This window comes from Falco cherrug, chromosome 17, assembly GCF_023634085.1.
Source record: "Falco cherrug isolate bFalChe1 chromosome 17, bFalChe1.pri, whole genome shotgun sequence".
Lineage (NCBI taxonomy): Eukaryota > Metazoa > Chordata > Aves > Falconiformes > Falconidae > Falco > Falco cherrug.
In genome coordinates this window covers 5,607,338-5,631,905 of record NC_073713.1, presented here as the reverse complement: position 1 = coordinate 5,631,905, position 24,568 = coordinate 5,607,338, and the positions used below count along the sequence as shown (strand labels likewise).

At 55.8% G+C, this 24,568-nt stretch overlaps 1 protein-coding gene across 15 annotated transcripts; it reads left to right on the top strand.

Annotated features, from left to right (window-relative positions):
• Positions 1-1,754: 1,754 nt before the first annotated feature.
• On the top strand, positions 1,755-24,470 carry ST3GAL4 (ST3 beta-galactoside alpha-2,3-sialyltransferase 4). Of its 15 annotated transcripts, none has more exons than XM_055695921.1 (13): positions 1,755-1,800; positions 12,842-12,911; positions 19,265-19,396; positions 19,946-20,024; positions 20,589-20,670; positions 21,184-21,264; positions 21,379-21,476; positions 21,836-21,896; positions 22,141-22,236; positions 22,331-22,520; positions 22,622-22,765; positions 22,865-23,008; positions 23,462-24,470. In XM_055695921.1, exons 3-13 carry the CDS (start codon positions 19,364-19,366, stop codon positions 23,546-23,548), a joined length of 1,095 nt encoding a protein of 364 aa, XP_055551896.1. In that variant the 5' UTR covers positions 1,755-1,800; positions 12,842-12,911; positions 19,265-19,363; the 3' UTR covers positions 23,549-24,470. The 15 variants fall into 15 exon arrangements, with proteins under 15 accessions (XP_055551896.1, XP_055551898.1, XP_055551900.1 ...); XM_055695917.1 differs by lacking the exon at positions 1,755-1,800 and adding an exon at positions 6,397-6,871 and having other exon boundaries at positions 19,265-19,321; XM_055695915.1 differs by lacking the exon at positions 1,755-1,800 and adding an exon at positions 6,397-6,871.
• Positions 24,471-24,568: the final 98 nt, after the last annotated feature.

Here is a 24,568-nt window from a genome sequence, read left to right as displayed (position 1 = left end):
TTCTGCTAAGGCAGCAAATACGTTTCCAAAGCGCGGTATTTTCTGGTGGGTTTTAAAAACGTGTGGTTTGCTGGAGCTGCGGTGGCCACTGGAAGCTCTTTGCTGCTGGTCTTTGGATCCCCCTCAGGGGTCCCCTGCTCACCCAAGAGGTGAGCAGGCGACTCAGGCAGCCTTACCTGCCCTGTGGATGCACGACTGGTGCCCTCAGATGGCCTGAGGTTTCTACGGGGTGGCCACAGCTGGTGTCCGCTGCTTGGCATGGGATCACCATTGTTTTCCCAAACCTTGGTGAAGCTGCAGGCACAGCACCGAGCCCTCAGCACAGCGATGCTGGAGCAGCTGGGCTTGCATCTCTGCAAGAGCTTTTATTCTGCTCTTGGTCCTGTTGATGCTACCCCTAGCCATGGGGGGATGCTCAGGGATGGAGGCCATCACCCCAAAACGAGCCCATCGCACCATCACCAGCAGGAGGGAGCCGAGAAGATCCTGGGAAGCAAAGCTTTGCAGCCTCTTTTAATATTCTGTCTTGGGGGCATGGTAAAAATAGACATTTGGGATGCATTATTATTGCTGGAGTTTTATTGAACGTCGTTTATTGTTTTCAGATGCAATAAACGTAGCAGAGGAACCCAAGAGACCGAAGGGTCTAAATATCCTTCAAGCAAATCCCAGCTCCCCCTGCTGAGCTGCGGCCCTAGTAATTACCCCAGGATTGTCTATGAGCTGGTGGCAATTAAAGCCTAATTATGGCGGGTTTGCCTGTCACCACGGGTAAAATTCTGCCCTGTTGCCTCACTTCTTGCCAGCAAGGAACCCCCATCTTCCATAGGTTGAGGGATAAGGCAAGGATGCTCTTCAAATACCGACGCAGTTGTTCAGTTAGCCTTGGCAAAGCCAGAGCCATCAGCTCAAAAGGTGTTTCATTAATTAATATTATTGGTGCTGGATACCCCTGTCTTGATATAGGGCTGGTGCCCTCCGTGTTCCCTCTGTCTCTTGCTTTCCAGCCCAATAAAAAGGAATAAACTTTGCTGTCTTCAGCAGCGAGCTGCCTGCTCCGGAGCCGCTATTTCACATTATTTCTTATTTAAAAATCAGCATTAATCTTGTCCCAGAGATTGGGAAAGCCCAACCCAGTGCGGGAGGGTTGGATTTTGGAATGTAGGAATAAAAGCCGTGCGGGGTCGGCTGCTGATTTTGCTTATCATGGGGATGGGATGGAGATGAAATCTTATGGGAGACGGAGGTGGCTGGACATGGGGTGTTCCTGTGGCGGGAATTAATTTTTCTGCAGGAAAAAAATTAAGTAGTAATATCCAATACCGAGTTGATGATTTTAAGGAAAGCCATCCCCAGATCCTCCGTGCATCGTTGCATGGTGCTTCGGCTGGGAATGGTGCGACCCCCCCGGTAAATCCCCGGTGGGGAAAGGTTTGCACTAAAATTTGCTGGTATTTGGGGGGATGCGTGCCAAGTTTGGGGGGGGGGGGGGGGCACATGCCTGAGTCCCCCTGAAGTCTGCCCGCGGCCGCAGCGCTGTGATTTTTGCGGGTCCGCTGGGGATGCGGATAGGGGGGATGCGACCCCCAGCACTCCGCCGCCGGGGGATGGGGGGCCCGGGTGCCTCCAGCTCCCGGGTTGCTCTTCCCTCCCTCCTCCCTCCTCCCTCCTCCCTCCCTCCCTCCATCCGCCGCCCATCCCGGCCGTGTGCGCAAGCGTGCCCGCTCCCGCCGCCCAGCCCGGCCGGCCCCGCATCCCGCCCCGGCCCCCCGCATCCCACCGCCCCCCGCCCGCCCCATGGTGAGTCTGCCCAGCGCCGGGTCCTCGGGGTGCGCACCCCCCGCCCCCCCTCCCCAAACCAGCCGCAAAGCAGCGGTGGATCTGAGCAAAAAGAGGGGCGGGGGGTGGTGGTAAGGAAAAAGCACTGTAGCTGATTTGGGGGGGGGTCTGTGGAAGGGGGGGGGGGGGCGGTCTGCGCTGGGAGGGCAGCAGGACAGGCAGCGCTGCCCGCTTTGAGGGTCCTAGGCAGGGTTTGCATGGGGGGTGCAAATAGGGGATAAGGGGAGACACCCCCCCGTAACCCAACCTTGGACCCCCACCGATGCATCCCGCACCGTTGGCATCGATGCCCTGGGGAGCGGCACGCAGCAGAAAGCGGCTTTATTTCTCTCTGTTGTTTATTTATTATTTTTTTTTTAAATTAATAATTTTCTAATCAATGTAACTAGTTAGCGCCTGAAGCGTGGTTGAGCTTCCAGGTGGTGAGGCGTGCGTGGGCAGCCCCTGCTCTGGCAATGCCCATCCGCGATCCCCGGCAAAACAAAACCCCAGCGTCTCGCCGGGAAAAACCGGCCTTCGGCATCGTTCCTGCCCTGGCCATCCCCAGGGAAGGCGAAGCCACCCGGAGACCCCCGGCAAGAAAGTTGCTGGCATCACCTGATAGCCTGTGGGGGGCTTCTTTCCATGGGTACGTGCGATATCAATGCCCGGTGTAAGGAAGGGAAAATCCTCCTGGAGGCCCTGGCCAGGGGGGAACGTGCCCGGTGTCGGCTCAGGACAGGAACGTTCTCCCAGCGGTGCGGGCTGAGGAGGATTTGTTTTAAGTGGTCCAGGCTTTTCTTTTTCCATTCCTGACCATCCTCTTGACTGGTTGACGGATGCGCTTTGGTAGCCTGGTGATCCCAAAGGGGTAGGAGGGACCGATCCCAGTATGGACAGAGCTGCCGGGAACAGGATCTGGGCATCCTGGTACAGGATACTGATAAACCCCATCCCACCCCATCGCGTGCTCCTGGAGCCCTCTTCTCCCATGGGATGGGCTTGTTCCTGGAGGGAAGGGGAGGATGCTTGCCCCCGGTCAGCAGAAAAAGGACCAGCTGGACTCTTCCTCGTTGATCTTTCAACTTCAGATCTTTTGCAGGGTGAGCCAATGGGGTTTTATTGTTTTGGGGAGCTGAGAACAAAGGAAAATCTTCCTCCGGGTGCTTTTTTGTGCTCCTTAGCTTGGATATTGGGCATGGGATGCATCCTTCCCCACTGGGTTAATAGAGCGATGCCTGTGCAGTCTGTTGCCTGGTGGATCGGTGCTGGGCTGCTTGGTGACTGCGGTCCCCATCTCTTTCTTAGTGAGATGAGCTAATTAAATTCTTGTGGCGGAGCTTTTGGGAAAGCCCTGCTGAATTTGCCAGCCTTCTCCACTGGGCTCTCCCTCCAACTGCTTTTGGAGAGGAAGAGGCTGGTGGCGGACAGAGGGATTACCCAGGCTCTGCCACCTGCCTTTCCGTGGTGACGGCAGGGCTGGGTGACACGGGACAGACACTTTGGGCAGGGCAGAAGCCTGGCTTGATGACGGAGCTGGTGATTTTAAGTGTGCAAGGAGAACCTTCTCCCTTTGCTTAGTGAGGGGGCTGGAGCAGGTGAGGGGTCCATTCTGATCACTGCTCTTGGTCTGGCACTTTGGGGTCAAGGATCAGCCGTGCAGGGGGATGCGCTGGGACTGGTGGCTGCAGCCAACTTGCATCTCAGCTCTGCAAAATGAGCTGCATTCCCATTGCATTGTGATTCCCATTGCATTGCGATTCCCGCTGCATTGCGATTCCCACTGCATTGCGATTCCCTCTGCATTGCGATTCCCGTTACATTGTGATTCCCATTGCACTGCGATTCCTGTTGCATTGCAATTCCTGCTGCATTGCGATTCCATTGCATTGCGATTCCCAATGCATTGTGATTCCATTGCATTGCGATTCCTGTTGCATTGCGATTCCCATTGCATTGTGATTCCATTGCATTGCGATTCCTGTTTCATTGCGATTCCCATTGCATTGTGATTCCCGTTGAACTGATTCCATTGCATTGTGATTCCCGTTGCATTGTGATTCCCGTTGCATTGCAATTCCCGTTGCATTGCGATTCCCATTGCACTGCAATTCCTGTTGCATTGCAATTCCTGCTGCATTGCGATTCCATTGCATTGCAATTCCCGTTGCATTGCGATTCCCGTTGCATTGCGATTCCCATTACACTGTGATTCCCATTGCACTGCAATTCCTGTTGCATTGCAATTCCTGCTGCATTGCGATTCCATTGCATTGCAATTCCCGTTGCATTGCAATTCTCTCTGCATTGCGATTCCCATTACACTGCGATTCCTGCTGCATTGCGATTCCATTGCATTGCGATTCCTGTTGCATTGCGATTCCTGTTGCATTGTGATTCCCATTGCATTGCGATTCCCGTTGCATTGCAATTCCTGCTGCATTGTGATTCCTGTTGCATTGTGATTCCTGTTGCATTGTGATTCCTGTTGCATTGTGATTCCTGTTGCATTGCGATTCCCATTGCATTGTGATTCCATTGCATTGCGATTCCTGTTTCATTGCGATTCCCATTGCATTGTGATTCCATTGCATTGCGATTCCCGTTGCATTGTGATTCCCGTTGCATTGCGATTCCCATTGCATTGTGATTCCATTGCATTGTGATTCCTGTTGCATTGCGATTCCCATTGCATTGTGATTCCCGTTGCACTGATTCCCGTTGCATTGCAATTCCCGTTGCATTGCGATTCCCATTACACTGTGATTCCCATTGCACTGCAATTCCTGTTGCATTGTGATTCCCATTGCATTGTGATTCCCGTTGCATTGTGATTCCCGTTGCATTGTGATTCCTGTTGCATTGCGATTTGTGTTGCATTGCAATTCCCATTGCATTGCGATTCCCATTGCATTGCAATTCCCGTTGAACTGATTCCCGTTGCATTGTGATTCCCGTTGCATTGCGATTCCCGTTGCATTGAGATTCCCATTACACTGTGATTTCCCATTGCACTGCAATTCCTGTTGCATTGCAATTCCTGCTGCATTGCGATTCCATTGCATTGCGATTCCTGTTGCATTGCGATTCCTGTTGCATTGCGATTCCTGTTGCATTGTGATTCCCATTGCATTGCGATTCCCATTGCATTGCGATTCCCGTTGCACTGATTCCTGTTGCATTGTGATTCCTGTTGCATTGCGATTCTCGTTGCACTGTGATTCCCGTTGCATTGTGATTCCCGTTGCATTGTGATTCCCGTTGCATTGTGATTCCTGCTGCATTGCAATTCCCGTTGCATTGCGATTCCCGCTGCATTGCATTGCATCACATTGCAGCTCTCCATCGCACATGCCGGGTCCCAGCCTGGAAGGAGCTGAGATCCTGAGTGGAGGGTTCGGAGGTGTGCTGATCCCAGGAGATGCCGCCTCCAGCTCTGGTGCTGGCTGTCCTGCAGGCATGAGGTCTCCTTTTCTCACCCTGGCTCCTAACAACGTGTCCAACCTATAATGAGCTCCTAACATCATTATAAGCTATAGGATGGGAGCAGCGTGGTTTGCCGGACCCTCCCTAACCCCTGTGCTTACTTATCTGCATCATTAGAGGGCTGTTTGCTCCTCCAGCTCCAGGCCATGATTTAATAGCGACTGCTACGGCAAGGCACTGAATCCCACAGAGGGCTCAGGGCTCTGCAAATGTAAATATAGGAACAGGAACGATCTGTTGATGCTAATTTTAAGGGATGTCCACCATGGAGATCTGTGAGTAGGGTGTCTTCCAGAGCTGGGACCATAATGGTGACCAGAGCATCCTCCTGGTCCCTAGCCCACCCATGGAGTGAAAACCCACCCGTGGAGTGACAATGTCTATTTAAGTCCATTTTAAACTCTGGAGCAACCATAGTTACGCCTCCAAGCCTGTCTTTTTATAGCTTGTGTCATCCTCGTGCTTGCAACCAACATCAGAGGTGGGTACCAGGCTGCAGGATGTGGGAATGCCAAGCCCAGCTGCGGCAACACTGGGGTCCTCTGCGTGCCTCTTTTTGGGGGGTTTCAGCTGGCAGCAATTCTCAGGTTGAGTCCCAACGATTAAAACTAATTATTTGGCGGTATCTCTAAATCCCACATATCCTGTTGCTTATTCTCTTGTATAAGGCGATGGTCCCATTGCTTTAGCTTCAAATATTTCATCCTGGTTCGGGCTGGCCACGGGGAACCTGGTTCTCAAGAGCTTTTTCTATCGTACTTTTTAAAAAAATAAAATTATTTTATATTACTTTTTCCCCTTTTGATTGTTTTCTCTGAGTGTAGCATGATGGCTGTGTGAGGAGTAGGGATGTGGTCCTCCTGCACAGGATGGCATCCTGGCTTCACCCGCATCCCTATGGGGACCCCATCCTGCTTTCCTTCACCCCAGGCTGGGAACCCCGGGCTGGGGCCGGTGACCCCTGTGTGACGCTGTCGGGGACACTTGCACGAGTGGTTGTGATTTTGCAGTGAGAAAAGGAAATGATCTGACACTTTCACGCTGCTCTTTGCAACTTCTGGTTCTCTTTTTTTGGAATTTCTTTTTAACCTCCCCTCGCCCTCCTCTCACGCTTGGACACCGGTGGCTTCTCCCTCCGCTGGCCACAATCCTTGTGTTTATTGAGCTTTTTCTAGGAAAATCCGGTGTTGTCTCGGGAGGGAAAAAGAGAAAAGAAACAAACCCCAGTTCTTGCTAATCTCTTGCGTTTCCAGCTGCTGACCCCTTGCATGTGACCGGAGTTGGGCTGGAAAGTTTCTTCGGAGGAAAGAGAAAGGATTTGGCCAGCGGGGAACGGCAAAACTGGAGAAGGAGCTACCCTCCATCCTGGTTTTGCTTTGGCCTGGCGGATGCTCAGGGTGGTTTTGGGCTGGCACGGGCTGCGGCTCCTCTCCAGGATGTGTTTCGCTGTATGCCCGAGGCCACCAAGCTGCAGCGCCAGCATCACCGGCAGACGCTGCTCCCGGCTGGTCCGGCTCCGCCGTGCCACAGATCGGTGCAGGACGGGGACCAGTGAGCCGCTGGGAAGGTGGGTGGGAGCGATGGAGGTGGGGAGGATGTGGGTGGGTGCTTGCTTCGGGGTCTTCGGGGCGTCATGGGGCTGAAGGTGGCAGTTTTAGGGGAGTGGGATTCGGTGGGCACCGGTGGATGGGGCCAGATTCTGCACGTCCCCTGGGGGTCCTGCCCTGTGATGAATTGCTTTGGCACAAAGAGATGGGGTGCAGGTTTGCTGGCATCGCTTTGGTGGGATGCTTGGGACTTCTTGAGTGCATAAGCTGCTGTGCAGGTGGCTTATATTAATTATGGTGAAAATTATTTATATAATATCGATGTGGGTGTTAACATGTGGTCAGGTATTGTTTTGATTATTGGTTTATTATTATTAATAAATAATTAATCATTATATGGGTTTTGATACGTGCTGGCCATGCGAAAGGGCACAGTGGAGCTGCAGTGGGGCACAGCCTGCCTGTGCTGCTGGCTTGGATGATGGAGGCCACCATCCCGGCATGGCACACGTGCTCTGCCAGGGTGTCCAACGGGGGTGGGTTTGACCACCCATGGGTGCTGCTGGTCCCTGTTCCATGGGATCAGGGATGGCTGGAGGGAGCCGGGGGCTCCCTGCTGCATCAAGTCCCTGGTGGGGGACCACTCTGTCTAAGCTAGGGTGGCATCCTCCATCGGCTCTTCGATGCCATCCCAAGGATGCTCCTGGGTTTGCTGAGCTGCTGCCGCTCCGTGATAATCATGGGATGCATCCCGTGCTGGCGAGGGATGCTCAGAGGTGGGGTGCAGCTGTCCCAGGGGTGGATGGTGCAGGGGTGCATCGTAATGCAAAGCAAGACAGTTTTAAACAGTGCAGTGCCAGAGGAGGACTCTCCTCCCGACACCACGCCTGTAAAATTATATCAACAAATCTACAGAGAGATTTCTCATCTTCTTTGGAGTTGTTTCGGGGTTTTTTTAATTGCAAATCAGAACCAGCCTAAATCACAAAGCTGTGTCTAGGTAGGACTAGGTGGGGAGCTGGCTTCCTTTCCTTCGCTATTTGCAGATTTAAAAATATATGTGCTGAAGCTCGGGGTTTTTTTTCTTAATCCTGAGTTTGTGAAGGAGGCTTTAACCTGAGCTCACGCCGCTGGAATTCCCCGCTGCGCCTGGGAGAGGCTCCTCGCCTCCAATCGCTTCCAGATGCTGTTCCTGCTCCGGCTCTTCCCCTTGCAAAATGTCTCCCCCAGCTCGCCGGCAGCCTCCACCAAATTTTCCCGGCTGGATTCAGCTTCCTGATATCTGGCCAGGCTGAGTCAGGCGAGCCTCAATTTTTTTTTAACCAGGGTGTGATGCCGGCGGTGAGAGGTTGCAATGTGCCCCGTGGCCTTGCACAAGCCGGAGCTCCGGCTTTGGATCCTGCGTCAGGTTCTGAGCCGCTTGCAACACTTTCGTCGGGTGGTTTTTTTAAGTTTCTTTTTAAAGAGTATATATATGAGCTGGGATAGAGTTTGGGGCTTGGGGTCCCTGCCCGCATTGGCGATGGGGCAGAGCTTCCTTGAGCCCTGAAATGGGGGAACTGGGGCAACTGAGCCAGTGTAATGCAAAAGCGAGAGGATGCTTTAATGCTGCAGACCTGCTGCTTTGGTGCTTTGCTGATGTTGGACGCACGCTGCCAGCCGAGAATCCCCACAGCAGATAACAGAACACCCCGGTCTGGGGGTTAAACCCCTGTCCTGGCAGCTCCGTGGCCGTCAGTCTCATGCGACCCCTCTGGCGTGGGCTCCGTGGGCTGGGATTGCGTGTTATGAGGATGGATCCAGATGGGAAGGGAGGAGAGTGGTGGGGCATCGTTGGGGGGAAAAATGGGGTGGAAAGTGAGGAATAAGGGGGAAAAAATGCAGAGAGAGGCGATGCAAGTGGATTGGGGGGATGCGGGACTGAAGGAGTACCAGGGTGTGGGAACGGTGTCAAAAATTAAGGAGAGCAAAGGGGTTTAGGGGTTAAATATGACACTGCCTTCCCTGTGCGGGGTTGACAAGGTGGCCACCAAGGGCTGGGAAGGCCTCGGGCCCACCCCTGTAGGATAACCAGCGCTGCTTCAAAACAAAAAATAGAAGGGGAGAAAAAAAAGAATCACAAAGAGCTGTCTGTTGGTTCCCATACGTGCTCAACAGGTTTCCCTCCCCGGCAGGGTCTGGGTAGGGACCTCTGGTATTTGGGACTGGGGGAGCTGGGGGTGGCCTTGAGCCTGGCTTTCAAAGTGTGCTATTTACGCAACAAAACCCATGCAATTCGTCCTCAGAAGCATTACCCCAGGCTCTTTTTCCACTGCCTTGTTTTGATCCTGTGCGGCTTTGATGCCGGCAGGGTGGGAAGGTACAGGCAGCTCCTGATGAAGGGCTGGAGGAGCTGGGGGGGCTTTTGCAACAAAAATATGGGTGAACACAAGGGTTTGGTGCCCCAGCACTGTGTTAGGGTAAGGGGATGGTAAAACCTGCCCCAACGCTTGGTCACGCTGCATCCGCCAGCGAATTTAGCATCCTTTAGCGTCCTTATGGTCCTTCAGCGTCTGCCATGGAGCTGGGGCTTCCCAGGCCCTTTTGCTACCTAATTAACAAAGTCGCTGCTTAATTCTGACTGCATTTACAAGTTAAATTGACAGATTATCTGTATTATGCAGATGTATATTTAAATCTTAATTATTTAGTTGCCTGGCTTGCCTAAATGCATGGGGTGTCTGTAAATCAGCGGCTTTAAGCCTGGGGATGGTCTTCTCTTGAAAGCACAGACTTTTGCTAAGGAATAAACCCAAAATAGGCTTTTTTTGTCTGATGAGTGATGCTAAACAGCCCAGCTTGGAAGCAGCCACGATTTCTCATGTCTATTTTTTCCTTTTTTTATTTTTGGGGGGGTGTTTGTTGCAGGAGGCTTGTCCTTAAATAGCAGTTATTTATTTTTAGGTCGATCGCTGCTTTGGATAATCCGGCTTGGCTGGGCAGCTTTGCTTTTCTTCCCATTCTCAGGGATTGAATAGAAATAGATTTATTAAATTATTTTGGTTTTAATAATTCAATACATTTAAGAAATGATTAATAGAATAAAAAGCCAGTTGGGATGGTGGATAGGAGTTCTGCTGGTGGTGGCTCTTCCGTGCTCTCCCGGCTGGGGAGCATCTGTGGGCTGCTGGGGTGAGGATCAGTAGGGAAACCTCTACCGAAAAGTCACATCCCACACCAGAATTATACCTTTGGCTTGGCTGAAGGATGGTTGGGAAGCGGCCAGATTATCTCCTGCTAAATACCTGCCAAATGAATAAACTCCTGGTCCCGGGGCGATAGCGATTGGTGTGACGTGAGGGATGTGCCAGGCTTGGAAACACCTTGCTCCTGCCGAGTAGAGACAGTTTCTCTGGAGGAGGAGGATGAGCTCACCTGGATTTTAATCCCCTCCCAGCCTGGCTTTTGCTCTGTGCCCCCTTGGGAGGTAATTTTATCCGAGGGAGACTGGTGCCGGCGATGGAGCACCGACGGATGGATGGACGGACGGCTGCCTTGCTTCAGGTCTGGCTGCTGGGAGGGGGAGAAACGCCATTTCCATCTTCCCCTCCTATTTTAACAGCCCCCAGGGATTCTGGTCCTCAGTGGGGAGGATGCTGGATGGGAGGGATTCAGCAGCTGGTCCATGCCCAGTGCCTATCTGCTCTTGCCTGTGCGTGTCCCAGAAATGCCTGTATCCCCTGGGGATGCTCTTGTACCAGGGCTGAGCCCCTCAAGGGACTGGTCCTGGCTGGCTTCAGTCTTTAATAGGGGAAGGGATGTGGCCGTTGGGTTTTCATTTTTTTCCACCCAAAGCCACGAGCAATCCCGGAAGGGAGACGTCAGGGAGTGAGCACAAGGTGCCTCTCTCCCCGCCTCAAATGTTGAAATTGTTATTTAAATGCAGCCTGATAGGCAGGAGGGGAAACTGAGGCAGCGTAGCTGGGAGCGTGGGAAGGAAAAGGAGCAAAGTTCAGCTTGTTAAGGTTTTTTTTGAGGGTTCTGGGGTACGGGATGTTAATTTCCTGCTGGGATCAGCTGCTGGATGGGTTGAGCCACCAGTGGCAAGTGGTGGAGATGGCAGCCCTTGACCCAGCGGATGCCTGAACTGTGACGGGTTTTTTCCCTGAACCTTGGGCTGGGAACGGCCGATTGCGTTGGCTGCTGGTGGTGGGGGACCTCTCAGGAAGCTGGAAAACAATCCTGGGGAGACCAGCAGCCATCCGGCTCCTGGCTCTTCCAGTTCAGCTGGAAAGACTAGCTTCAGGCAAGACCTCGGATCCTCCCAGTGGGGCCGATGCACTTTAAGGGATCCCGGTCTCCTACTCATCCAGGGCTGCATCCTCCTCCTCGGAGGGCTGGGGGGATGCTGGGGGGAAGGAGGCATGCCCTTGCCCACCCCCAGGCAGCTCTGAGCATCCCCATCGTTATCTATATGCGCAGGGGCTGATGCTGTGCCATGAAGTGCTTTAGCAGGAGCTCCCCGGGGAGAGTTTAACCTCGTTAGCGGATCCTATAATTCATGGCTCTAAATAAAAAGGCTCCTTGTCGAAGGTGATGTTGGATGCTCCAGTGGATTCCAGGCTGCTGGAAGACCCCGGTGCAGGAAGGTGAATTTTTTGGGCACTTGCAGAGCAGCCCCAGGTGTGTTTGCCCCAACCCCTCGGGTTTAATTGCTCCCCTCAGCAAATGGTGGATGTAGGAGAAAGCAGAGCTGCTTTGGCTGGAGGGGGAAGGTGTGGCACTGGGATGGAGCCATCTCTGGGCATCTGTGGACAGCCTCATCCCTGGAGAGAAGTACCAGCTTGGAGATACTCTTTTTTGGGGTTTCTTTCCCCTTCCCTTGCATAGAGACATACCCTCTTCATTAAAATTAATGGGGTATTAAGAGTCAGGCATGCCCTGGGGAAGGCTTGCACCGGCTTGGCACCCCCCAGCATCTCACCTTTACTTCCACTAGCTGGAAGAGATGGAGAGAGGTAAGGAAATCTCCTGCCCTTCAGAGTTTCCCCTTGGAAGCAGCTTTTCTGCCAGGGCTTGAGCACCAGCTGTGGAGAGAGCGTCCTGGTCACCCTCCTCTATCCAGATCACCCTTCCTTGCACTGAGCTGGGCTGAGATTGTTCCTCACGTGGTTTTTTTGAGAGGGGAGAACTGTGACTCCTGCTATATCCCATCCATCCCACCAGCACAAGAGGGAAGAGCAAAGCTGGCTCCTGACTGCTAACTGAGATAGCAATGGACCTGCTTCACCTGGGCAGCTCATTCTCCACCCCACCCTGCTGCTCGTTAGTGGGGTAATTAAGCTGAATGCAGAGCAGCTGTCCTCGCAGAGAGGTTTTTCTTTGTGAGGCAGCATGGCAAAAGGGTTTCTGTGTGCAGCAGCTTCTTGGCAGGGTTTTTCCTTCCCCAAATTGTAAGGATGTTACAGTGCCAGGCGAGGATGTGTGATTTGGAAACTTTTGGGAGAAGAGATGCTGGAGATGTGGGATTAAGTAGCATCCTTTGTGCAGGAAGGTGGTTGAGCTGCAGAGCGTCCCAGGGTGAGCAGAGCTGTGCTTTTCCTTGGACAAGGGCTTGCTAAAGAATTGCAGCTAAAAAGGTGCACTTCCTAAAACTCGGAGTGAGTCATGGAAGGGGATTTTGGTGGGGCAGGCGAAGGGGCGCTGAGGAAACCTGCGGCGAGGTCTGGGCTCTGAACCACAGCACCTCCTTAACGTGCTGCTAGAGCAGGAGGAGGTGGGTGGCTTTGCAGAGAGCAGACATCCTCTGTGACATGTGATGGCTGACAGGGGCCCTTCTGCCAGTCCCCTGGGGCTGCTTCCCCCTCTGGGCTTGGAGCTGCCCTGGCTGGGATCAGGAGGGATCCACCAGATCCTCGGAAAGTGGAGGGCTGCTAAGCACAGCATCCCTTGCGTGCTGCCGGTGTGGGTTGCCGTAGCCCTAAGGATGTTTTCCCTTTTCCCTTTGCCAGGGGAAGAGAGGACGGCCTCGCGGATCCCGCCGAGCTCCTGCCTGCTCTGCCTGGACCGAGAGGACAGACCGTAAGTAGCTGTGACCTCCTGCCAGCTTACTGCCACCCTGCTGGGGACCGGCTTCGGCTTCTCCTGCTGCAGGGGATGCTGGAAAAGGTCTCCCCGAGATGAGAATCTTCATCCCAGCGTAGCTGGTGGGGTTAACAGAGCATCGAGGTGGTGCTGGGGGTGCAAAGTGCTTTAACAGGTTATTTTTAGGATATTTTTCTCCATGGCTGTTAACATGGGAGGAAAGAGCAGGGAAGATGCACAAGTGTAGGGACAGGGGTGTAAATCTGTCTGGTTCACCCCAGATGTTCTGGGGCTGTGGGGCTTGAGCTCAAGGGTTGAGTTACTCTGGGGGTTTGGCTACCCCAAAACCAGCCCTTTGCTGGTGCGAAGCAGGAGGTGTGGAGGAAACAGGGGGGGAAACCGCAGTGCTGTCACAGCGGAGGCAGTTAAGGTGGCCCTCGGAGACTTGCAAAGGGCGTAGCGACTGTGCAGGCAGCTTTTGAGCCCCCCAAAGGCAACCCAATCAAAGCCACTGGGGATGGTAGCTGCCTGCGGGATAATTGGGCTTTGGTGCTTGAGAAACCCTTGATTTCCCAGTGCTTTTCCCTGGAGCGCTGGGGTTGGATCCAGGCATTGCTTGAGTTTGGGCTGGAGCATCTCGGTGATTTAGTTTTTTGCCTCGCTGGGCTGTTTGCAGCCCCACTATAAGGGAGCAGGTGCTCCCTGCGGATCTTTCCCTGCCGCTCCTGGGAGAGCAGGCGGTGGGGGGAGGCTGCCTGCACCCCCAGCTTGCTGCCGTCCCCTTCCTGCTGCTTTTTTTGGGGGCGGTTAGACCAAAGCATGGGTGCAAAGCTGCCCTTGCCGCCCGCATCCCTGGGTGTTCCCCGAGGATGGAGGTGCCATAACTAAACACAGCAACGAGGTGACGGTGACAGCAAATGGAGACTAGCTGGGGCAGGTAGGAGGAGGGGGCAGCCGGATTGTTGCTGAGGGCTTAGTGATGAGACCCCACGGGTGTAAAATCATCGCTGGTGGGTGTCCACCCTCATGTCATTAGCGTGAGGTTGTCCCCCTGTAGGTGGCACAGCTCTCTGGTGGCTTGGCTATCACCTCTGGGTTGTAGCGAGCCACATCTGGCAAGAAAAGGTCTTTATTTTTTCAAATAGGATAAGAGTGATTAAACTTATATAAATAATAATACATAACCTATAATAATGCAGCCTAACACCCCGAGGAGGAGCCCTGTAGCTCCTTTGATGGCATGAGGTTATCCTGGAGGCAGGGGGTGCCCAGGTAGATCCATGCAACTGGCGTTTTGGGGCCATAGAAAGGGATTTGGGTCCCATCCCTGTGTATTTCCTGCTGTAAGGATTAAAAAAAAAAATTAGGGAGAGAGGAGAGGATAGGATGGTGGCAGCGCTCACCTGGGTTGGGTTTCAGCTCTTGAGCTGAACATTAAAACCAGCAGCGCTGTGGAAAGGCAGGGTTTTATTCTGGGGACCTGCTGCTGTGGATGTACTCGCCCTGCCTGAGCTTGTTTGCTGTTGCCACTCCAAAACTGTGCCCTCGTCACAGGTGAATGTTTTGTTAAGGCTTACATGCCAGTGAGGTGTTTTTTGTCCCCTATCATAAATATTTGGCCAGGTTATTGTATGCCTAGGATACCATGGGCTAAGGAAACAGCACTACCTTGCCTATTAAGAGGCAATTAAGATTCCTTTAAAGTGACTCGCAGGGCTCTTAGGATAAATGTGGGTCTTGGTGGCCTGGGCTTCGTCTCTGCGCCCTAGATGGGGTGGTGTTTGGTGTCAAATGGGACTGATTTTGGCAGTGCCACGTCCTCATGACCTCCTGCGTTCCCCCCACCCACTGCACTTACAAGTCATGCTTGTGCAATTGCTCTGCCCTGCTGTTTTCTGACTACTGCAGGCAGCCCTGCCTGCACCTGCAGCATCCCTGGTCCCCCGGCCCCGCTGCAGCATCTCCGTCCCGCTGCAGCATCCCTGGTCCCCCGGCCCCGCTGCAGCATCTCCGTCCCGCTGCAGCATCCCTGGTCCCCCGGCCCCGCTGCAGCATCTCCGTCCCGCTGCAGCATCCCTGGTCCCCCGGCCCCGCTGCAGCATCTCCGTCCCGCTGCAGCATCCCTGGTCCCCCGGCCCCGCTGCAGCATCCCTGGTCCCCCGGCCCCGCTGCAGCATCTCCGTCCCGCTGCAGCATCCCTGGTCCCCCGGCCCCGCTGCAGCATCTCCGTCCCGCTGCAGCATCCCTGGTCCCCCGGCCCCGCTGCAGCATCTCCGTCCCGCTGCAGCATCCCTGGTCCCCCGGCCCCGCTGCAGCATCTCCGTCCCGCTGCAGCATCCCTGGTCCCCCGGCCCCGCTGCAGCATCTCCGTCCCGCTGCAGCATCCCTGGTCCCCCGGCCCCGCTGCAGCATCTCCGTCCCGCTGCAGCATCCCTGGTCCCCCGGCCCCGCTGCAGCATCTCCGTCCCGCTGCAGCATCCCTGGTCCCCCGGCCCCGCTGCAGCATCCCTGGTCCCCCGGCCCCGCTGCAGCATCCCTGGTCCCCCGGCCCCGCTGCAGCATCCCTGGTCCCCCGGCCCCGCTGCAGCATCTCCGTCCCGCTGCAGCATCCCTGGTCCCCCGGCCCCGCTGCAGCATCTCCGTCCCGCTGCAGCATCCCTGGTCCCCCGGCCCCGCTGCAGCATCTCCGTCCCGCTGCAGCATCCCTTGGAGGGGGATCACATCCAGAGCCTGCTGCCTTTTGGGCTTGTGACAGAGGTTGTTTGTAGTGCTGCAAGGTTTTTTCTCCCTGCTGTGGGTCTTGGTTTTCTTCCCAGCTTGGGGGAAAAAAAAAAATCCCCAAGCACCTGGAGCTTGCAGCAGCCAGGATGAGGAACGTTTGGGATACCAGGCTGAGGATTTGGGTACCTTTGATGCTCTTCCAAGCCCAGGCAGTGCCTTGAGTTGGCTGCGTCCTTTCCCCAGAGGATCGCCCCCGGCCGCCTCCCAGGTTGTGTTCAGGCTTCGGCACGTGATGGTTTTGCCGAGGCAGGATGCGGCTGAGCCGGTGCGGGGGGTAAGCTGGCATCTGTCAGGCCTCCTCCGGCAATCCCAGCCCTACCGCATGGAGAAAACCCGTGGGACGGGGGCTTGGAAGATCCTGGGGTGGTAAACTGCTTCTTTGGGGGGTCAGGCCTGGTTGTTGTCCTCAAAGTGGGGTGCAGGGTCTGTCCTGCTGGTCCCAGCAAAGCTCCATGTGCCCTGAAGGCTCGGGAGAGATGGTCCGGCTGGAGTCGAAGGGGTCTCTGCTGTCCCAGCCGTCTGTCCATCTCCCTTTGGTTCTCACTGCCAAGAATGAATCCTTAGGGACTGCCAGCTTGGGTGTGATCCCCTTCAAATCCACCTCTCTCCCAGTTAAAAATAAATGCACAATTTTGGGGGATGAACGATCAGAGAAGCTCATTTTTTGATGAGCATCCTTCTAGCCCAGGGAAGCTGGATCGGGCAGCTCCATGGACATGAGGGATGGGGTGATGGGAGCATGGGAGATGTGTCCTTGCCTCATGTCATGCTTCGTTTTCCCCAATCCATGAGTTACCATGGAAACATAAAAGTACTCAGAGCTTTTGCTGCCTTGCCTGTTGGTCCACGGATGCTTTGCCGGGATGGCAGTGGGTGGCTGGGATCACCATTTGCCCATGCTGGGATGGAGTGGGGGGATTTATAATCACCCCCTACCCTTGTGCTTGCTCCGTGGCTTTAAATGCATTTGGGTTTTTTGTTTTTTTTTGCCCAGAGGTGGGCTGGGAGCAGCTTGGCTGAAATCTGGAGATGCCAAAGCCGTTGAGGCCATGGAGGGAGATGGGGATGGATGGAGACACAGGGGCGGGCTCCTCAGAGGTCACCACACAGCAGGAGTGTGGGTTCCCCTGGTTGCTTCTGGCATCTCATGGGGGCTTTCCCAGGACATGGTGAAATTTGGAGGCAAATCCCTTCTCTGGGTCCAAGTGAGACGGGGAAACTGAGTGAGGAGCTTCGTCGCGGCTGCCTCCGCAGCATCCCAGGGATGGGGCTTTCCTGTAACACCTGGCTTGGGAAGGAGGGACCTGATTGGGAAGACGGGGCAGCAGCAGTAATGCTTTTAAGTCATTTATGCAGCGATAATATTCAACCCAGCGGAGCTTTGGAGGTGTGTTGCTCAGACATCAAAGCAAGGGGCTTTTTCAGTTGCTTCTTCCAAGTGTGGGGAGCCGAATCTGCCTGGGACTTTCCCCCCAGCTCCAGGGCTTGGCAGGGGAGGCGATGCCCTGGACCGAACCGGTGGGAGCGGCGGTTGAGGCACGTCTGCATCCCTTCCGTGGGAGGGGCAGGTGCCAAATCTCTCTGCTGGATGGGGATGCTGCGGTGGGGGAACCATGGAGGATGCTGCACCGGGGGATGCTGTGGTGGAGGATGCTGCGGTGGAGGACCAGGGGGATGTTGTGGTGAGGGATGCTGCCCTGGGGGATGCTGGTGGAGGACCAGGGGGCTGTCGAGGTGAGGGATGCTGCCCTGGGGGATGCTGTGGTGGGACAGGGATTCTGCAGTATCTGAGGATGCTGTGGAACCAGGGATGCTGTGGGAACCAGCGGGATCCTCTGGCATCACTCCCTCCACCAGCTCCGTGAGGACGGTGGGAGCTGGCTCCGGGAGTTCAGACCTTCCTGCTTTAAGCAGCCGCTCTGGTTTGGGCTGCGGATCTGGTAGCACGAGGCTGGGGGGAGCTTGAATCCATTCCAGACGCGCCTCCCCCTTGGCCTGGGCGCGGGGGCAGCCTGGGTGTGCTCTGTTTTGCTCTGCATTCCCCGAACGCTTCACTAAACAGCGTTCATTTTCCTTGGAGATTATTAACTGTGTTTGTCTTAGATAAATTTTGCATCAGGCCCAGCTTGTGCGTACAAGCCTGGGAAAAGATCATAAAGCCTTTAAAAAAAATATTTTTTTTAAAAAAGTTGCTATGTGAAGGCAAACACCGGGGGTGAGAGTGGATTTTCCCAGTGTCTTGAGCCGACAGGAGGGGTGAAGTGCACTTGGTGGGAAGCTTGGCTGGGTGATTTGGTGCTGAAGGAGAGAGCTGGGGGATGAATTTTGTGCTAAATTCGGGTCCTGATGCCCGGCAGCACCTCAGCCCTGGGCAAATGGGTGTGCTCAGGCCCCCTAGGAGCATTGTCAGCCTCCAACTGTGGTGGCAGATTTCCCCTTGGGGACTTCTGTGGCTAGTCTGGCTAGGGAAAAAAAAAAAAAACACCAAGAAAACACAAGCTGCTCTTTTCTTTCCCCAAATGTAATTTATTTTCAAGCAGCTGTAATGTATAAAGGGCTGAGACCCACCAGCTCCTGTCCCTGCTTGCTCCAACCCTTGAAGCTGCAATCCTGAGTTTAATCTTCCCTTTCCTTCCCAAGCCAGGAGGGATTCCAAGATCCAGAAATACCGATGCAGGTTGAGAACTGGGGTGTAAATTGGGGGGGGGGTGGGGGGGTGGTCGGTGGCTTTTGCTTCCCCATCGTGGGTCTCCAGGCGATGGCAGGGCTGTGCCTGGGCACAATTCACCGGGAAGGGGTTTGATATCTGTGTTTTATGGAGGAGAAATGATTCAGGGGGAGATGGGCACTTTCCCGGGGTACCACCTCTCCTGTCCCCACCCCTATCCCCATCCATCCGCTGTCGGACAGACACAGCTTTCTTTGCTTTGTATCCTGTCCCATTGCTCGTAGCGTGGTTTAATTGACCTTAATTCCCTTTTAATTGTCCTTCCTGCCTTTCTTAATTAATTGCCCTTCCTGCCCTTTTAATTTCAGGAGCCTGTGTCGAGGAAGGGAAGAGCCTGGCTCTGACGGGACCATCTTTGGTCCCATTTTTCCTCGTTCTTGATCCCATTTGCTCCCCCAAAGCGCTGCTCTCAGCTCACGCTCAGCTGGGCGAGGACGTGGCCCTGCCGGGTGGCAGGTGTCATTAACAGCGCTTCGTTAGGCACCCGCACACCCTCCCAAGGTGACTAATCTCTCGGGGCCAGCATTTTCATCGCCCAGCCTGGGCGTGCACCTTTCCTCTTGGCTGGGCATTTAATACCTCCTTGCCCTCTCCTCCTCCTCCGGGACATGGCTGGTCCGGAGAGGGGAGCAGCTGGGTCGTGGTGTGACAAAGCCAAGCTCAGCTCCGAGCTGGGCTCCCAGTAGGATTCATCCTCAGGGAGCAAAGTCTCTCATGTATCCCAAAATTTCTCCCACCTGGTAAGTTAATTTTCCACCCTGGCTGTGTTGTGCGGTGGTGGGATGGGGCTGAGCTGACCCCGGGGTGGCTCCGACCAGGGCTCTTTGCTGCCTTATTCCAGGAGCAGGAGGTTTTGGAGGAAGAAAAAAGTCGTCCCGTTTTCCCGGCCGGCATTTGTGTGAGCATTAAGCTTGTGGCATCCCCCTTTCCTGGGGCTGGGATGGTTGAGTTGAAGGCGTTGGAGGTTCCCCAAGTACGTGGTGCTCTTTGCTTTGATCCCACTGGGCTGCTCCTGTCCTTTCTGCCTGGCTCGGTGGTGGCACCTTGGGCTTCGGATCTGTGGTGGCTGGTTGGCTGGTGCTGGTTGGATGCTTGAGCCAGGGCTGGGCTTAAAATCTCCCCCCAAGTCACCGCCGTGGGCATTGGTTTGGGTGCTGCGGGGTTTTGCAGCAGAGACCCAAGTGGGGGCTTGTTTTTCTTCTTTAACTCTTTTTTTTTTTTTTTTTTTTTTTTTTTTTTCCTTTGGCATTTAACCTGTACGGCTGAGGCTCCTTGGGAACCGTGGCCGCTTGCCTGGCTTTTCTAAACTCTGTGTAAATCAAACCTTCGGCGGTTGCAGGGTGGAGAAATGCGAATTTAAATAGGAAAAAAAAAATTAATTCCTTGGGGAACCCTCACACCTGCTCGTTCACAGGTGCAGATGGGGCAAGCGGGGAGTGGTGCCTCTTGGATGGGGCTTTCGGGGATGGCTCCGATGGGTTTTGACCTCATCTGATGCCTTTCCCTCTTTTTCCCGCTGCAGGTGACCAGCGGCAGCCGCGATGAGAGCTCCGGCCCTCGCCTGATGCCTCTCCTGCTGATAAAAATGCTCAACAAGTCTCGTGAGTCCCATGAGGGGGTCCCGTCTCCCTCTTTCCAAGCGGGGATGGGGGTCCCGGGGGATCTGCATTTGGCAGTTGGGCTTTGGGGGTAGGATGCCGCTTTGCTGCGGCTCCAGTGGGGTGATGGAGTATTGGGGGGGGACCATGGGTGAAACTGTGGCCGGGAGGGTGATTTTGGGGGTCCTTGATCCAGCGGGCTTGGGGGTAGAAAAATAGGATGGAGGCACCCGGGAAGAGGGATGTGTTTGCGCAGCCTTTGGCGCAAGGTGGATGGGAGGGAATGGCACGGCAGCCTTCGGACCTGGGATAAACCAGCCTGGTTCCATCCTGGAGCTGCTCCTCTGATGGGACCGTGCCGGCCAGCCAGGCCCTCGCCTCTCCCGGGGCCGGGGGGGTGTGTGTGGGGTGTGGGGGGCGAAGGCTTTGCCAGGGATGGCTCTGCAGTCCTGAATCTACTGGGACATCCGCACGGCGCTGCAGGGCCCCAGCATCTGCTTAGACCCCAGGGTACCAGCTTGATGGTGTTTTTCTCTTCCCCCCCCCGCCCCACCACTGGGCACGCAGGAGGGAAGATACTCGGGGTGCTGGCGCTGTTTCTGGTGATGGTTTGGTACTCGATCTACCGGGAAGACAGGTACACACAGCTGTGAGTGGCTTTTATTAAAGCTTAAAGGACCTCCTGCCCTTCCCTTCGGAGGCATCCTCCCGCCCGTCCGGCGCAGGGATGCTGGAGCATCGTCTGGCTGGATCCTGGGGATGGGGGAGCTGGCAGCATCCTCGCCTGCTGCCGGAGGAGGGGGACACGGCGTGTGTTGGCTCTGCGGGGTTTTTGCCAAACGCCGGTGTTTCCCTGAGCTGGGGAGGAAGGGAAAACCCCCTGGTCTTCCCAGTCCTGCGATGCTGATGGAGACTGGGAAAGCGGAAAGCGTGAGCTCCATGAGCAGGGCAAGAGAGACCTCTTCCGATGCAAGGCTGCAAGCCCAGCAAATAAAAACCCAAAGGGAAACCAACCTTGCATCTGGTCGGCTTGGTGCTGCCAGAATCCGCCCGTGGGGGTGCCAGAGCCCCCTTGGCCAGGAGGGGGATGCAGAGGAGCCAGGCTTTTTTTTTTTCCCTTTTTTTTTTTTTTTTTTTTTTTTTTTAACCTCTTCCCTTACAGCTTTTATTTCCCCGTGCAAGAAAACAAAACGACTTGTCCCCTCGGGGAGGTGGAAAAGAAAGCGTCGCAGCTCATTGGGAAGTGAGTATCCAGGTTGGGAGCAAGGAGAGGGGGGGATGCAGAGCCAGGACCACCCCCCCTGCCCTGTGCTGTCTCCCCCCATCCTGGTCTCACCGGCCCTTTGCTCCTCGGCAGCTACACGAGGGACCACCCGCTCTTCTTGCAGCTGAAGGATTACTTCTGGGTGAAGACGCCGTCGCTCTACGAGCTGCCCTACGGCACAAAGGGGAGCGGTAAGCCCTGGCGGCACCCGCGGTGGGTTTCTGTCCATCCCTGCAGCCTCCTCCCTGGGGGTTTCAGCTTGACTTTTCTTTAAAAACAGGTGCAGGTTGATTTTTTTATTTTATTTTATTATTTTTTGGGGCGGGCCACACACCATTTTCTCCTTCCCAGCAAGCTGTTTGCTTGATTTTTAGGCTTTGTGGCACGTAGCTGCTTGCCCCTGGCTGCGGGTGGGCCAGGTTTTAAAGGATTCCGTGCGCAGATCTGGTGGGAGCTGGGATTACTGGCAGGAGACCTGCAGGGATGGGGCAGCACCCAGGGCGTTGTAGCAGGCAGGAGCTGCCTTCCTCACCTTCTCCTTGCTTTGCAGAAGACGTCCTCCTGCGCTTGCTGTCTATCACCCACTACTCCCTGCCCGAGAGCATCCAGAGGTAACTCTGGGGTGGGTTTAGGGGCTTTTTTTGTCTTTCTCTTCAGCGCTGCTCTCGCGTCGGGGGGAAACGTGGCCACTGTGGACCCAGAATTTGGCAAAACGAACCTCTGCAACCCGGGGGTGGTGGATGGAGCATGGGTAGCTTTGTAGACTGGACAATGGAGGGTTAAATCTGCCCTTGGGGGTTACAACTGCCAGGGTTTTAGAGCAGGTCTGGTTGAAACGGGGCTTTTCTCTCGCAGCCTGAAGTGCCGGAGGTGCGCGGTGGTGGGCAACGGCCACCGGCTCCGCAACAGCTCCATGGGGGAGACCATCAACACGTACGATGTTGTGATCAGGTACGGCCTGGGGTCCGTCCTGCTGATCCCTCCCCGGTGCCACCCGCAGGTGGGGTTGACACCTGTGATGTCCCCATGTTGTCCCCACCCCAAGGTTGAACAACGCCCCGGTCCACGGTTATGAGCAGGACGTGGGTTCCAAGACCACCATGCGCCTCTTCTACCCGGAGTCGGCCCACTTCAACCCCAAGACGGAGAACAACCCCGACACCTTGCTGGTGCTGGTGCCCTTCAAGCCCATGGACTTCCAGTGGATGGAGGCCATCCTCAACGACAAGAAGAGGGTAAGTGTGGTGGAGAACCAGGTCCAACCCTCAACCCGCCCCACCCTTGGGGACCTACCTCTCTTAGTGGGACACCACCGGACTTCTCTATCCTCTTGCAGGTTCGGAAAGGGTTTTGGAAGCAGCCCCCATTGATCTGGGATGCTAACCCGGAGCAAGTGCGCATCCTCAACCCTTACTACATGGAAGTAACTGCTGCTAAACTGCTCAACCTCCCCATGAAGCAACCACGGAAGGTCAAACAGGTAAGGGGTGGGGATGGTCGGTCACCCTGCAGCCCCCTAAGGGGTGATGTCCTCCCCACGGGTCCCCTGGCTGTCTCCTCCTCTGCCCTCTCCCTCCAGAAGCCCACAACGGGGTTGCTGGCCATCACCTTGGCGCTGCACTTCTGTGACCTGGTGCACATCGCGGGCTTTGGCTACCCCGACTCGGCCAACAAGAAGCAGACCATTCACTACTACGAACAGATCACGCTCAAGTCCATGGCGGTAAGCGTCTGCCCCCCTCTTCTTGTCCATGTCACCAACTCCTTTTTTTTTTTTTTTTTTTTTTTCCCCCTGGATGAGGGACTGCAGCCCAGCAGAGCAGCGCCCTGCCTCGCTCAGTGATGCCGAGTGGCGCAGGTGCCTCTCCCCATGGGCACCCCTCGCTCCCCACCCCCCATGGGTGTTGAGATCCACCTTGGGGGTCACCATCCCCCTTCTTCCTCCCTGTAGCCCACCCTCTCCATAGTCCTGGGGGAAGAGTTGGCTCTGGTTTATGTGTAAGCAGAAGGGCTCGTGGCCAGGGAGGGTCACATCCCCCATGCCGGGGGGCTCCTCACCTCGGGTGAAGGTCGACCCAACGCTGGGGGGGTGGGATGGAAGGGAAAGGCGCAGCACCGTGTTGCTGGGCTCTGGTGTGACCCCCCCACCCCTGCTCCCCCCCCCCCCCTTCCGCAGGCGTCGGAGCACAACGTCTCACACGAGGCAGTGGCCATCAAGCGGATGCTGGAGCTGGGTCTCGTCAAGAACCTCACCTACTTCTGAGGGCAGGGGGGCTGTGCAGGGACCGCGTCCCCCCAGCCGCGTGGGGGGACAAGCTGGCACGGCCGGAGCTGGCCGAGGGCACCGTCCTCACCGCCGCCACCACCTTGCCCCGGGACTCTTGGAGCCAGCGGGGACGGAGCTGGGGGGGCCGCGCTGGACCGTGGGACCCCCGGTGTGGGGGGCAGCAGCTCTTGGGGGGTGCAGGGAGCCCCCCCGGTGCTGTGGCATCGGGGCCGGTGCCTTTTCCTACCGACGCACTGAAGCTACCAAGGACCTGGAGGGGATTTTGAGGGGGGGTGTCCCTCCCTCCCAGCAGGCCTGGGGGATGGGGGGGCAGCAGCCCTTGCGCTAGGCTTTTTCTTTCCCTTAATTCCCTCCTACCTGGACGAGAGCCCCCCCCGAGGGGCTGATTTTGGGGGTCTGTGGACCCCTCCAGGGAGCAGAAGCCCTCAGGGGCTTGTGATACCTTCTCCCTACCCTTGTGCCCCCCTCAAATATTTAATTTCCCTCTCCCCCTCCCCCCCCCCCCTTTTTTTTTTAATTTTCTTTCTACTCAGTGGCCCTGTCCGGTGCCTTAGCGCTGGCGCGGGGGCTCGTCCCCCCAGCCTCGGGGTCTGCCAGGGCCCTTTACGGGGGGGGGGGGGGGGGGGGGGGGAGGAGGAGGGGGGGGGGCAGTTTAATTTAATTAATTTAAATGCTTATTTATCGGGGAGCCTTCCCCTGGGGCCCCCACGCCACTTGTGTTGGGGTCGAGTGGCCTTGGGTGAGGGGGCTCCAGGGGGCTGACCTGTGCCTTGTCCCCAAGGTGTGGGGTCCCCTCTGTCCCCCGCGGGGCTGGGGGTGCGGGGTGGCCCTGGGGACCCCTGTGTAGGGGTGTTGGGGGCTCCTGCTGGCACCCAATAAAGGTCCTCGTGAGGCTGGGCTTGGGTGCTCCTGGGGGTGAGTGTGAGTGAGCACTGGGGTAAGTGTGAGCGCGGGCTGGGTCTAGGGCAGCCCAGTTGTGTACAGTGCTCCTGTGCC